The 15,951-nt window shown below is 29.5% G+C and overlaps 1 protein-coding gene across 1 annotated transcript in view; it reads right to left on the bottom strand.

The window, feature by feature from the left end:
* Positions 1–356, bottom strand: part of LOC123668521 (basement membrane-specific heparan sulfate proteoglycan core protein-like) — a 72,119-nt gene extending 71,763 nt beyond the window's left edge. Inside the window, exon 1 of the mRNA XM_045602256.1 lies at positions 272–356. Within this exon, the coding sequence (XP_045458212.1) occupies positions 272–356 (85 nt within the window). The remainder of the gene's footprint in view (positions 1–271) is intronic.
* Between the last annotated feature and the right edge of the window lie 15,595 nt (positions 357–15,951).

Here is a 15,951-nt window from a genome sequence, read left to right as displayed (position 1 = left end):
TGAACCTGCAATCGTCAGCGCAAATTCCATAGATGTGAACGCTGTAACGTGACGTCATATACCTATCTCCATAATAAAAGATTAAATATAATAAGTTACAATTAAAAATATGCAACTTTTATAAATACCCTTAAAAAATAATGTAAGAGTAAAATTTTGTCGTCACATCTTTGTATATACATACAGAGGTATATACCACCTGACTATTCGAGTTTAACACTATTTCCATGACATTTATTTAGATTAAATATTTTATATAATGATTACTTACGTCTGATGAAATTCTGTGCTCGTACACACGAAGTGATCGCCAGAAGACAAAAGGACACAAGGGTCCCTTTATTTTTTATAATCATTTTATTCACTTTGTTATCGCATTTATTTTGTTTTCACGAACGGCTCGAAGCGGGTCGAGTTCTGTAGAGTACACGTTGTTTTGCAACAGTCTTAATCACTACGTTTCGCACTCCACACAGCGTATATTTATTCAACTAAAAAATAGCAGTTTTCGATCAAAGTTTGATCTTCTATCGAATACCGATGGTTACCTAAATAATACATATTTTATCTAAAATTATCAAACGCATATATTTGTGAATAATTATAAAATGGATCACATAGTGTAATCCTAAATGGCCAATTTTTACGTTCTATTGTTGTATTGTTTAATTTCTTTTTCTCGTAATATGACGCAGGTGCTGTCCATATGATTCGCGTCTTTGTAATTTTATCCGGTCTGTGTCAGCACTCGCTTTCAGGTGTTCACTTTTTAATATAAACTCTTTTGCTAATCGATTTTTTTTTTTGGATAAACTGATACGTTCGAGTATTATTATGTTGGTATATTATACAATTGTTATATAATAAATCAGTTGTGTTAATAATACTCTACAGAACACTGAAAACGTGCTAAACATTGGAAACATCTGTCATTAGGGCAGTCAAATTACGAGATCGAAAAAATAAAGTTAAACGGAAGCATAAAAAATTGCTCCGGTCTAATCAAGATGAGATACTGTATCGTCAGAGTACACACAGTCAAGGTTGGTAAGGATTTTCACGTTATCTATACGATAAAATTCCTCGTTGAGCCTGTAAGCTAAATCTTCTCCAAATTTAAGAACTATATTTAGATAGCAAGTAACAAAATAGACTGTATTCCAATGACTATAATAGTTGTAGTCCCTTAAATTATGTAAAAAAAAAAATTTATGCAACTGTTAGTGCAACAGATATTATAGACACTTTCAGAAATGATTGGCGGTTAATTGCAACACACGTTTCATATCTTTTTAAAACCTATAGTTATATGGCGATAGAGATCGTCGCCGCGCTGAATTTTCAATCGGGTATTTTCCAATCGAACTCCTAACTCATCAGAATAAAATAGCATACCGTTCAGTAATTAACAAAAAACAACTTTAATTCCTCTACAATTTAGCTTAAATCTATTTGCAGTCAGAAATATATAAATATGTCTGTTGTATTGCACAGTATTTTAATATAGTTACATTTGTTTTCTTGAATCATTTCGTACGTACGTACTCGTAGTTCATACAGTTATACTTATTTATAGAGGATAAACCGATATTGGTTGACACGAAAAGTCCATTGCAGAGTTAACAGACTTACAATTAAGTAGATTAATAATATCATCAAGCCGACTTGGTTTCCAAATAAATGCTTGAATGAAAACCACTTGACATTTTGTTTCAGTTTAACTCTTATTTTTTTATATTAATTTTCGCTTAGTTAGTTTTTGTTTAAGTTTTACTAAATTTATCACCAACATACTGAATATTTCTTTAAGTATAAATTACGGAACTAAATAAATTGCGGCGTTTGGCAGGCTTCGTCGAGTCTTCACTTCGAAGATTTCGCAATGCTTGAAGACAAAAGTCTTCGAGCAATGCGTCCTGCCTGTGTGTAACATACGGAGCCGAGACGCGGACACTGACGAAGAAACTGGTCCACAAGTTTAAAGTCGCTCAACGTGTAATGTAACGGGCTATGTTTGGGGTTTCTCTCAAAGATAGGATTATAAATGAGACTATCCGCGAGAGAACGAAAGTAACCGACATAGCCCACAAAATTAGCAAGTTGAAGTGGCAGTGGGCTGGTCATCTGTGTCGCAGGACCGATGGTCGTTGGAGCAAACGGGTCTTGGAGTGGAGACCACGTCTTGGCAAACGCAGTGTGGGACGTCCTCCGGCCCGTTGGACCGACGATCTACGTAAGACTGCCGGCTAGGATTGCCGGATAGGCTAGATGAGGATTGCGGAAAACCGGGATGTCTGGCGCGAACTTGGGGAGACCTATGTCCAGCAGTGGACTGCAATAGGCTGAACTGACTGACTGACTGACTACGGGATAAATTACTATCTTCTTTCTCTAATATTCAATGTTGTTTTATAAATTGTATTAAGAATTCTCACCACTTGTATAAATATACACCTTATTGTTATAATTACGCGTTTATGTAAAGTCCCGGTAAAACTATTTAATACTGTTCATAATATGTTTTTTCGATCATAATATTTTATTTGTTAATGTCGTTTTTCATTTCTTTCGAATAAAATTATATACTTAAGTTATTTACATACATCGCTCATATAAAACCAGTTGAGATTTCAATTAGAATATTTATTACTTTGTTTTCTAAAAAAAATATTAGATACATAAACGAGATTACATCATAATTGAAACTAATTTAAGTATATTTTTATCGACTACGTTCTGGGAACTAACGCATGTGTTTTATATTCGTATTATTTTTATAACCGAGCCCTTGAAATCTTAGCATCTGGTTTTCACATTTAACATATCGAAGCTCATCTCCTAAGATTCTCATGCGAACGAAACTAAAAGAAATAAACCTAATTCACTGAATTTAAATGTTCAATTGATACAGCACTTCACAGCGTAATTTACAAACTCGTATATTAAAATTAAAAATAATTAAGTTTTCATTAAAATGTTTATCACAATATTCAATGCTTTCTTATGCGGTTTACTATTATATGTTAACATTTTACACTATCTATACGTTTACGACTATATATATACATATATTGAAGAAGTATTTAGGAGTAATAAGTAATTAATGCGTACCAATAGAAATTTCTATTCTCCATTCTTAAGTAATGTAATTTATTTTTAATTCTTTTATACTCTTCAATATTACTTCTTTAACTTATTAATTTAAAAAATACCACCTATTTTTTTTTTAATAAAACTACAAATTAATTGAATTATTTTTAAATATCTTCTGTTGTTTAAAATGCAAATGTAATAATATATTTTTCACGTTTAGGAAACATGTTTAAGTCACGTTTCGTTTAAAAACATGTTTAATGCAAACACATGTTTTATGCATTATTTTTAATTTTTTTCTTCATATATCGTCACCTTTAATGATTATTAACGTGAAGTGTAACTGTTTTATTTACTTCTCACGTCTAAGCTCCGTATGTACGTATGTTTTCTAACTGTTAACGTCGTCAACTTTAACGATTTAACTCCTTTGAAATGTGCGACTAGGTTGAGATTTAAATGGAATAGTTTTTTTATTATGGTTTTTACTGAAACGTGTTTAATTTTTTATTTTTTTAAAGGATTCTTATTGAAATTATTGTGAAATAGTAACTTTGAACATTATTTTGGTGCATCTTTATTATCTCTCTTTCAAGTACTTAAACAGTTAATGTAAGCATGGTGAATTAAGACACGGTGAGTAAATGAAAAAAATATATCACTGTGTTTACTTGCAAACGAAAAAAAAAACGACTTCAATTAGATCGACAATTATAAACTACAACGAGCAGACGAAAAAATAATCAAGTTAATGCGCGCTACCAAAGATTAATTAAAAAAATAGTCATCAAATCTCAACAAAATTGTAATGGCAAAATTACAAGACAAGTATCAGCTTTCGATCAAAATCGGTATATTCAGTGAAAACTTATGCGGTATAACACAACGAAGGTTGAAGAAAAAATAGTGAAGTAAATACGCACTATTAGATATAAATAATAATATATTAACATGACATGACATGATGACACGCACCACCTTTCGATTAAAACAAAAATCGTCAAAAATCCAGTCAAAAGTTTTGAAGTAATATACCTTAAAAAAGTACAATCGCATTGAGAATCTCCTTCTTTTACTCGTATGATATATATAATAAAAATTTCAATTTTTATTTTGTATCATTCATTTCACACAAAAGGCCAATAGGGTTACATTGTATAAAATGACACATATAATATAAATGACAGTTAAAACCAATGCAAACTGAAGAAAAGTCGTATCTGCATGTCTTAAGCAAAAAAAAATGTACGTCGTGTGTTCACCGCGAGGTAAAGTATGTCATTCTTTTATACAGAAAGCTCGCTATAATCACCGCGCAACTTTAATGGATAGACAATTTTCTATTTTTCAATCAAAGCCTTCGATTAGGGTAAATTGAATCCTTGTATGTAGAAAAGTAGTCATAAACTTCTTCATTAGCTAATGATGAATAACAGAGATTTTTCATTCTCCGTTATAGATAACTTTCCTATTTTCTATTTCTATCAGGAATTCTCTATGTTAACGACACTTAACCAACATTAATAAAGATAAACAATAAGTTGTTTTATATTTAAATTTACGTAAGAATTAAAAAAAAGAACAGATGTCATATATATTGTAACTATATCTCAAATGCAATGCAATACACACTGTTTACCTATATATAAATCTATTTATATACCTATATCAAAAATATTATAGTAATTCACACATGTTTTATTAAATAGGGACTATACGAGCGGTTCGAACGTAGAACCAACCGATAATGACATTTGGTTGCAGCCGATATCGGTATGTTTAGTGAATAGGTAGCTTTAGTGAGGCTTGTCATTTAATAATCTGTAATAATGTATACTTAAAGAAATTTACTTTGTTTGATGAAAAATTTAAATCATTTGAAAAAAACATTAATTTTACTATTGTCTAGCATTATTTCATTCTTTATAACATAATGCCCGCTGCAGTCAATAAGTATTAAATAGATTTTAAAATCATATGTAAATAATGCGCGAGGTGTGAAATTGTAATTAAATTAAACTTATTACAATTTCAATTAATAGTATTTAATATTTTGCCAGATTGTGAACAGTTTATCGGTTGAGGTGAACCACTGAACTATTCAATGGTTGTGTATTACACGCAATTTATGGTATATCTTGCATATTAGGTACTCATACTCAATCGAGAATGATAATTTTATTCAATAGTAATTAATAAAAATAAATCATAAATTACACAAAAAAACATGGCACTAATTCATAAATATTTAAAGTTTAAGAATAAAAAAAAAGTAAATTTGACAATATAAAGATAAAACAAAAGTTAAAGCAATTTAATGTCATGAATAAACTGGCCGTAGATAATTGCTAATTACGTGCTAATTAATTTTATATTTATTTTCATTTTATAAATATAAAAGTAATAAATATAAATTTTTATACAAATTTGCGTGCGTATTTACTAAATGTCGAAAAGATTTTTTTACGTAGAAGTAAAAAAAGTTTAAAATATTTAATACACCAAAGGCTTGTTAGATTTATTCATTCTATTGGTAATATTTCGGTACCTATATCTCTTATAATAATAATGCACGAAAAAGCAATAAGGGTCGTATTACATTACTACTTACTCGTAGTTCTTAGGGAATACGACACCATTGTTTATGGCTGTCTTAGCGACAATGCCTGTTAGTGGATGACACCCATTGTTTTCCAACTTTGGAATAATCAACTAGGTGACATACGACATCGCAACAGAGTAATGCGCAGATTTTAAGATACACTTAGGTTTTAGCATGCTTAATATACACCGAATAAATAAATAAAAAAAGAAAAAAAAAAAAAACGAATATCGATACGTGTATTCTAGAACTCTAAATTTAATTTTTTTTCAAGTTATGCAACAACCCTGACAGTCTAAAATCCTTGTCACAATAAAAATTCTTTTGAAATAACTATGAACTTTAATAATAACTCTCATTTGTCATCGTTTACTATCTTTCGGTAAAAACGGCAGTTGGTAACGAATGGTAGAATTGCTCAAATTCAGAAATATGAAATTCATTTTGTCAGGACTATATAGCAGGACACTTATTTTGAAACTGATATTAATTTCATGATGAGCGGGTATCGCGTGCGCGAGGGACGACATCGTAACCCTATCTACAATACAAGCTACAGCGGAATACAAATCGACACTGTGTATTTAATCTTATTTACTTTCTTCGATTATTTAAATGTTCGTGTTGAAATCTATAAATTATAATGAATTCAACACTATTTGAAATATAAATGAATTAATTAATTAATTTCCATAAAAAATACTATATTTTTTTATAATCAAATTAGGTCAATAAATTTATTTTATAGTAATATAAATTAAAAAGTAATTTTAATCGAATACGAATAGGTCGCTATCGCTTATAACGTAACCCGCAGCGCACGGTAATCGGCAAATAGTTGCTCTTTATGCAAATCTGTACATCGTCACGACATTTTCTGTGTTTTGTCTTTTTAACTTGTGAACCGCATTCTGCTATCTCCGATATTTTATAAAGTACAAACTTTTTCATCGAATCGAATATAAAACTTTTCATTAGGAGTAATAAAACTGTTCTAATGGATTTTTAATATGTTTTATTGTTTAATTTATATTTGAAAAATAATACAAAATACTGTTTCGTCGTATAAATGCGAAAGTAATATAAATGTAGGTACTATCAATAATAACCCATAAAAGTTTATGTATTATGGATAATAAAGTATATTTTTTCATAATAAGAGAAAATGTTTTTTAACGCGACCTGTAATTAAAAAAAAAATACAAAACAAAAGATAGTTATAGTAATTTCAATTTAAGTTTATAAATGTATTCTCGAATGAAACGCCGACGCAAGTCTGAAATAAATGAAGCCGAACACCCACGGACGTAGAAAGTAGCAACAGTTCGCTAATACAAAAATAATAAATACACTCTGATTGTCATTAATTTCTCGTTTGTTTCAATGAATATGTCAACTCTAGTTTGTACTATATTCATTTATTAGGCCTTTCTTAACCATATACCGACTACAAAGAACCTTCTTGAATAGTTTGAGTTAGTTGTTCGAATAGAAGCAGGTAATGCGGTAAGCTCGTGGCATGTTTAAAGTTATTAAGTCAATGATAACTGCAGATGTTTAAGTTTATTCGACGTACTTTTATTAAATAGAGCCTTGTAATGTAATAAACGGATTTAATTTACTGTTATACCATTTTGATATTTATATTATCCTCTACTAATATGGTAACAAATTAATAAAACCGCAAAGAAAGGCTATATTCAAAACGAAAAATATGTTATATTTTTTGTACTTATCTCGATGTTATTAGTTATTTAACTATTATAAATACATGAGTTATTGTTTTAACGAATTATTTATTTCGCAAAGATTAATTTTATTTACACTTTTTTTTTTCACTTTTTACTTGATGTCGAAGCTTAGTGCTTTCTTAACCACGTATAAAAATACAGTGAGTGTATTTTTAGTTTCCGCATTGCTTTAGTATTATGATGCGTGATATTTTACGGAATAAAATAAACATTAATTAACTGACTGGCGAATGCAAGGCATAAATTATAATTATATATCCAGATAATCTTTATTTCTTCGATGATGCCTTTCATTTCATACTTATGTCTTTTTTTCTTTGGATGTTTTTAGGATTTCTGAGTCTTTAAATGAAACCACAAAAGTACTTCTCTCACAAGGCTATAAATAAACAAAAGCTGTCTCTTTTGTGTTTGATGATATAACAAGCAAAATGTATGCAAAGCGCTATCGATTGATACAAGCGTATGCGCGTATTGTAGTGATGATAAATTGACGTTAAGATTGAGTACAAGTGGAATGAATATAATCAGATGTCCAAGTCGCTATGTTAATTACAGCTGTCTGTTCGCATGTCACTCACGATTAGTGGCCACACTGTCACTTCTGTTGATTGGTTTGAATGATGACTCGTCATGAAGAATCGAGTGATGACACAATAGTGATAGTCAAAACACTGTTACAATTTAGTATTTTTCATTGCAACGTTGTAAATGCACACTAATGTTTTCTAGCTAACGGAACGCAGATAGCATTTCGTAGTTTATGCAAGTTCTACAAATATTACAGTTGATACAATTTATTGTTCACTTAAGTATTTTTGGATAAAAAAAATGTTTACAAGATAATGTTTTTATTTTAAGATAATTTAGTCATTTTAATTTCTGTTTAACTTTTGGAAACTCTTTTAAAATTGCATTTTGCTAAAGAACGTAAAAGCGCGTAATTAACGAGTAATTAGTTTATTCAATACTAGCGACCCGCCCCGGCTTCCCAGGGGTGCAATGCAATAAAAGGGGTGCAATAAATATAAAATATAAAATAAATATTTGCAATGTAAGCGCAAAACAATATGTTTATTTACGACATCACGTTAGAAACCTCTTAAAACTATCAGTGTTCCTCTACTATACTATGCATGTATCACTCTATTTACTAAAGAAAACTGCATAAAAATCCGTAGCGTGTTTTTAAAGATCTAAGCATAAAGACAGCAGGAAGCGACTTTGTTTTATACTATGTAAAGATAACAAATTTGTAGTAACATGGATCTTAATAGAAAAGTCGCGGGTTTCAAGCCAGGTAAATTCTATAAACTCTATATCCGCCAATCTGAAGTAGAATAGTGCAACGAAATGAGTACAACACATCCTGGGAAAAAGAGATTTTTGCAAAAAAAAAAGGTTACTTCAAACAGAAGTTATTAACTTTCTTTAGTAGATGATACTGTTAGCAAGAAATTATTTTTAAAATCAACTGTTCAAATCCTTAATCAGTTGTCCGTTTTACTAATCATGTCATCCTACGCTCGGTTAGAACGTTCTCTTGTTATTTACATTTTATTATAGTTTATAGGACGCCCACGTGCATGATTGATTTATTATTTGTAATTGTACGCGTACTTTAGACTAAAACGTTTATATTTACATAAAAGCAAAAACCGCCAAATTGATGTGGCTATAAACAATACGCAAAAGGAAAAAGCTCTCAATGCTTAACTGATAATAAAATAATTGTACTGTCGCAACAAACAAACTTAAGAAATATTCAGATGCATACCATTAAGTTTATATAAATATGTTTACATATAAAAAGGTGCAAGAATGAAGAAAAAGACCGTTTCTTGGTACGCTATAGTTTCAGTTTATTTCTTATTCAATAAGAAGAGAATTCCGAATTATATAGCTTAGATAAACAAGCAAGAGCAGATATATACATATATTATATTGTTCATCTGGTATACATACATAATATTATCGCCTGCTATATGTGGGCTTATGCATATGTTTTAATGTGTTACATTTTAACGCTTGTCTATACCAATATAATTTCGTATATAAACCACATCAACTTAACAATTTAAAACCAAATATAAAGTAGACAAAACCGCAGCACTGAACCGGTATTAATATACATGTCAAATAATTTTATTGTAGTTGATACGATACAAACAAAAACACGACAGGTGCAACAAAAAAATGGTTGAGTCACGAACCATCTGAATAACGCATCTATGTACAGGACAATCTGGGTCATATAGTTCACGCTGTTACAAATATTTACTATAATTTTAATTTATGTTTAGTGTATACCGATGTTTTCCGTTAACATTTAAAATGTAATAAATTATCGAACACACAACACAAGAGCATCGTAACATCTTTAAAAAAAAACATCGAAAAAAATATGTAAAAAACCAGTTTTATTATACTTATTAACATTAATTTTGCACGGTAATAAACAAATAAGTTAATATATGATTATTTTTGAACAAATATTAAATAGAAACCACCGCCCTAGATATTCCGTGATAAGCGTTTCGCATATTATTATATTGAAATCATCATCTTCATTACAATAAGAATTTTATCAAGATACATAATTATGTATGCATTAACTAGCACAGTGAGCTAACAGTCGCGGCTCCTTTCCTTGTCTATATTTATGTACTATATAAATATGTATATGGATCAGTGCAAAATTATTCTAGGACACTATATTGTGTAGTATTTTTCAGTTTTATCACTAATTGAAAATATTATTCTCAGCAATTATCAGACTAATATAAATCATTATTTCTGGACGAGGATGTGATAAAATTGTAGATATTTTGTATTGCAACAAATGTCTGTCTGTAGTATGAAAATAAGAAGCAATTCTTTTTGGTGTCAAAACTATTTTATGCGTCTTATCCAGTGTAATCAGACGTGATGACAGTAAGTACTAGTATAATGTACACAATTGTCTAATAACGCAACAAGTAAATCTACTCTTATCAAATAGGCATATAAATAAGGATGTCACTACGGTGATAACATCGTTATTGGACAGTATGTTCGTGACCAGAGGTTTGTTTGACTCTAAGGTTCACGAGGGCTTCCTCGGTACTGATAACTATACATGTATCTTGTAAGATATAGTATCGACCTCGAACGTGGACTATATAAACAATACTGTGACATATTTAATTTAATATTTTTATCGGTACATAAATATTTATCTACAATACAACAGTACAGAATCAGTCGATTCGATTAAAAAATATTTTCCGTAAGAAAATAGTATTCAAAAATTAATCAACATATGTATGAAGGCGAGTGTGTATCCATAAGCGACAAACAATATAAATTTTACACAAGTAGTGTAAACGGATAAAAGAATATATTATTTAAAATTCAATAAAAATACCCTTAAACATTTTTCCTTGATAAAGAGCAAAGTTGTACCGATGTAATTTCGCGTATACATATCGTATTTCGAATACAAACAGAACGGTCTCAACATCAAAGCGAATTTAAATGTTGACAACAACAACACTTCTCAACATTCAAGGCGTTCAAATAAAATGTTCCTTTAATTTGGTTTCACGATATATATTCACTTTCAACTAAAACAACCTTATTTGTTTCGAATGTGTACTACACTATTGTTTCGACCTGGTGTAATATGTAATGTGGTGTGTATGTAATGTAGCGTAAGTTGATCACAACTGACCGGATATTATTTAAAAGCTGACAACATATAAATACAAAACCATTTAAAGAAAAATCTTGCACACTAAAAACTACACTAACGTTATTATTAATAATAAATTAATGATAATAAAATTCTGATATCTATTTCATTCGTTTTCGAAGATGATATTTTCTTTAAAAAATGATATACAGAAGTATAAAGTCCTATTATTCTAATGAGTTTCGGTCTTACTACAATACATTACAAAAAAGGTCATAATTAGAACACAGTCGCACGGGCCGAGTCGAGGAAAACAATATGAAAAATTAATAAGTACGTAATTGTGCTACACCAGTTGCACTACCAACGTATCCTGAACGGCGTATTTGGATTATAGTTAAGAAATAACATGTAAAGGGATAGAAATTAGATGTTCGAATATAAATTCATACTACCCTATTTATATCTATTAAAATTTCAATCGACTTTATACGAATGTATTACTTTAATACGAATTTACTTTCTATCAACGTGGTTTAGCGGGGTTTATATTGTCATTATTTTAAAACTCCAAAACAAAATATACATACATATAGACTTTACTCGTATCTATACATGTATTGGATTTTATTTCAACGGTAACATTGACAATGCCATAAAGGAACAGATAGTTTATCCGTGATCTAAGTTTTAACATTTAAAAAAAGTTATGGCTTATACGCAAGTTGAATAATTTACTTACTACTGCGGATACATAAAATACTCTTGTGTCATGAACTAATTGAACGCAAATAGAATGTTCGAACGTTTCTAAAATGCGACCCAATGTCAAACTCCATTGTCGTATACCGCACAAAATGCAACATTTTTTTTATTAGTGCAAATTAACTCGACAAACCAAAACAACAAATAAAAAAGAAATATGATGTCATAACAATATACAGATTAAATTACAATAAATGAAATAAGCGATGACGCTTATGACACATTGTTAAACAACATAAACAAATGAGAGCCGGCTTGAATAAAAATTGGCAAAAACTTAACCTTTACTGTTTAAAATTATTAAATTTACTACTAATTATTTATTTTTAGTTCTAATAATTTTATCTTTAGAAGTGTTGCAAACATTCAACATGCGATTCAAATAATGTAATCTTGTTTAATGACAAATCAATATGTTCGTAATAGTCATTTATTGTAGCTTAAACAAAACAAATACACCATTATTCAGTTATCTCAGAATATTTCGATGGTTTACCAGTGAACTAAAACTTAAACAAAAGAAAATCATATAACTGATGATTTTAATGTTAGATTCGAACACGTTTAGAATTACAGCGCACGTAGCGACCAAGCGACTACTACTCATTACTAGCGACATAACTATGCACCAAGTGTTAAGACGAAACCATGAAATATAACATAGACGATGGTTCAAACAACATTTTTTTAACCTATGTCATTCCGTTAGGTCAAGTACAAACCGTACTCAACATTTGAAAACGTATCTCTAAAAATATAAATTTTACGGTCATGCGCATCTTTGCAGTCATGCCGTGTTAGTATGTAACAGATTTTATTTTTTACAATTACCAATGATCAACCTAAGACACTTAACTCCTAAGATAATGAGAAGTTTAAAGTGCTGTTGCCATACTAAAATTCTAATCCCATGAATTGTGATGTATCCTTGGCAACACTACACGATACAATAGATCTCTTTGAACGATATATCATTTTGCATCATTAAGAACAGAACCCTTTATTATATTGTGTTTCTTATAACGGGATGTGAATACTTGTAATCAGGAAACTTAGTACATTGACCGTTGCAAAACGATATACTTTTGTTATCAAGTCTAGATATAATATGTTTAACATTGTAGAGTCCGATCTATTCATTCAAGTTTTAGGAATGTACAATATAAATTTTTGTTTTATTGAGCAATACGAGTAATATAATATAATTGATTTGTTAACTTATTATCTGATTCAGATAGAATTTACCATAGTTATTTAATTTTAAGGCTTAAACTTTTCTTAAATTAAATAGTAGTCGATTTTTTATGTTATTTTAATTATTATCAACATTAATAATTGTTATTTTGTAACTATTTTACGTTTACTACATAAAATAAAATGCACAGGATATATTTAATTGAAACATTGCAAATGTAGCCTATTAATGGATTGATTTTGTTTTAAGTTTATATATAAACATTTTACGACTCATTTATTTATATACATACACATCTACAAATGTTTCTTTTTAGTTACGGCTACGTTTTGATTTAATACGTTAATATATAATTTTTAAAACACAAAATACCAAAGAGATTAGAGTTAATAGAAAATGACCGTTAAAAATAATAAATGTTTACGCGAATTTCACTTATTATAATGAAACAACTTTTTTCGGATTTTATCGTAGTTTATTAAGTTTTTTAGATGCCCGACCTTTCTTGGCAGCAACCATGGTAAGGGAGGACTGTGAAAAGTTATTTAATTGTACAGCAGGTTATTAGCAACAAAACTAAATAATAATTTCAAAAGGCATAATATAATTCAACGATGTAGGTCAAACACGCACTTTATTCACACGTACAGATATTTGCAGATTGATATAAGCCGTCGGATGTTCCTTTTCAGTAGTAATCATTAAAAAAAAAAAAAAAAAAAAAAAGAGACGCAAACAATAAATAAAAATTCAATACATTTAATTTCATATATATTGTTTTAAAATGAGTAACTTAATGTTGAGGAATCACATTATTTTAATTAATTAACCTGACTTTGTTTTAATAATTGATCTGATCATTTAAAAGACGAAAACATTCTAAAACTATTCGGGTAATTAAAAATATTTTTCTGTATAAATAAACTTGTTTTTTAGTTCTAATAATTTGAATTGTCTTCGTTATTCTGTAACTAAACAAACATTGTTTTAGATTCTAATACCTAGATATCTTTATTTTTATAAAATGGTATGAATTTGGGAAACAATAAACAATATTATAAATTATGTTCACGCATTTAATAACAGCTGCATATAATTAAGTACTTAAAATATCATTTTTTATAAATAACGATATTAGTTTTTAATTTTAACGAATATCCTTACATTTTAGTAAGTGCATTTTTCTAATTCTTAACCCTTAAATAGTGAATAATGTCAGAGAGCGATGCTTTTAAATATAATGGACTCTCTAGGTCAACAAGCGCGGCCATACGTGATCTTTACCTAACTTCGAAGCAATCCAATAGTTGGTAATTTTATAAAATGTATATGGGTAAATACGACTTTGAAACAATACTTTCTAAATCAAATTAAATGTTATTTTTAAATTATTTAGAATCGTAGTTCAAAGAAATGAAGATAGTAAAAGTCTTAATCTTTTAGGGATAAAATATATGAAAAATAAAATGATGCTTCAGCGTTTTCACCTAGGAAATATTTTTCATAAGCTTTGTCAAAAAATGTATGTTATAAAAATGACGCGTTATATAACTGCTATACTCGTATATAAAACATATAACTTATACATATATGTATACTTATATTAAATTAATAACTATTTCATGGGCGCTTAATAATTATGGTATTGGAATAAAGTTATTAAAGTAATTATCAAAGACAGCGAAAATAAAAAAAATAAAAAATAAATTAAATTTCTGCGCTAGTCGATTTCCGTGGGAAATATAAAACGTTAATAATTACACTGGCCCACAAAAAAAAAGTACTCTGCACCTTTGACCAGACCCATCTAGGGTTATGTATTTTGATGCGCTGAATTCGAAATTGGGTTACAACCCTTATAATTTTGATTAAATTCCAAAAAACCGCCAATAATGGTTAATAAATCGCAAAAAGCGTATCGAAATACATGACCCTAAATGTGTCTGGTCAAAGGTAAATAGCACTCTTTTTTGTTGCCCTGTATTATTACAGTTATTTTAATAGATTATAATAATAGAGATATTAGAGTCAAAACGTTTTACTAAAAAGAATGAGGTTCTCTTTTTGAATGAAAAATACGAATCGTTAAATTTAGTATTCAAAAAACAAATTTTTCACCGCGACTGTTCTGGCACAAATCGTCTAAATTCCAATCTTAAGTTTAAAACTACTAATGTAACTAAGAAAATGTTTGGAAGTTTCATCTCGTTAATCAAAAGCTGCACTTCGGACGTATTGCCTAGCCAGTTTTAGTTAGAATTTATTCATTTAAGCCGTGTGGAGTATGCGATACGCGATTTGAATCTGTCACAAAACTTACGGATGTCGTATGCGACCGCGCGGGTTGTCGGAGCGTGCGATCGTCCGCCCGTGCTGAGTGGAACTGACTATCCGCTGTGCCTGCTTCTGCCTCCTGCGATACAGATTTGCGAAGGCTCTCTAATGCATCGCCTAGCTGGTGTCGTTACCGCCGAGTGCACAGAACTCGCGTAGGACGAATCATCATTTTGTACTAAGATTGTAAACTATCGTGAAATTTATTACAATAAATAAAACTTTTGAGACGAGAGAACATTTATTATTATTATCATTTATTCATATAAATAAACCTTAAAGAAATTATATAAAAAAGGTAACGCAGACTGGTGATAACATGAATGCGTAACATTTTTAACAATCCAATTAAGCTGAAAAAGGGGAAAATTCATTTCATCTCTTTAATTGACTCTCAGCTAATAAAAACACCATGTTACTAAAAATGGCAAAAAAAAACTATTTTAATTGATAATACGGTCGATAGCTTTTTATAAGCTAACGTGATTTTCTTATAGTAATTATAGGGTTTCCTGTTTATCTCCGTGTAAGTTTAATA

This window comes from Melitaea cinxia, chromosome Z (assembly GCF_905220565.1).
Source record: "Melitaea cinxia chromosome Z, ilMelCinx1.1, whole genome shotgun sequence".
NCBI classification, from domain to species: domain Eukaryota; kingdom Metazoa; phylum Arthropoda; class Insecta; order Lepidoptera; family Nymphalidae; genus Melitaea; species Melitaea cinxia.
Note: the sequence above shows the minus strand (reverse complement) of the source record. Positions and strands in the feature narration are given on the sequence as shown.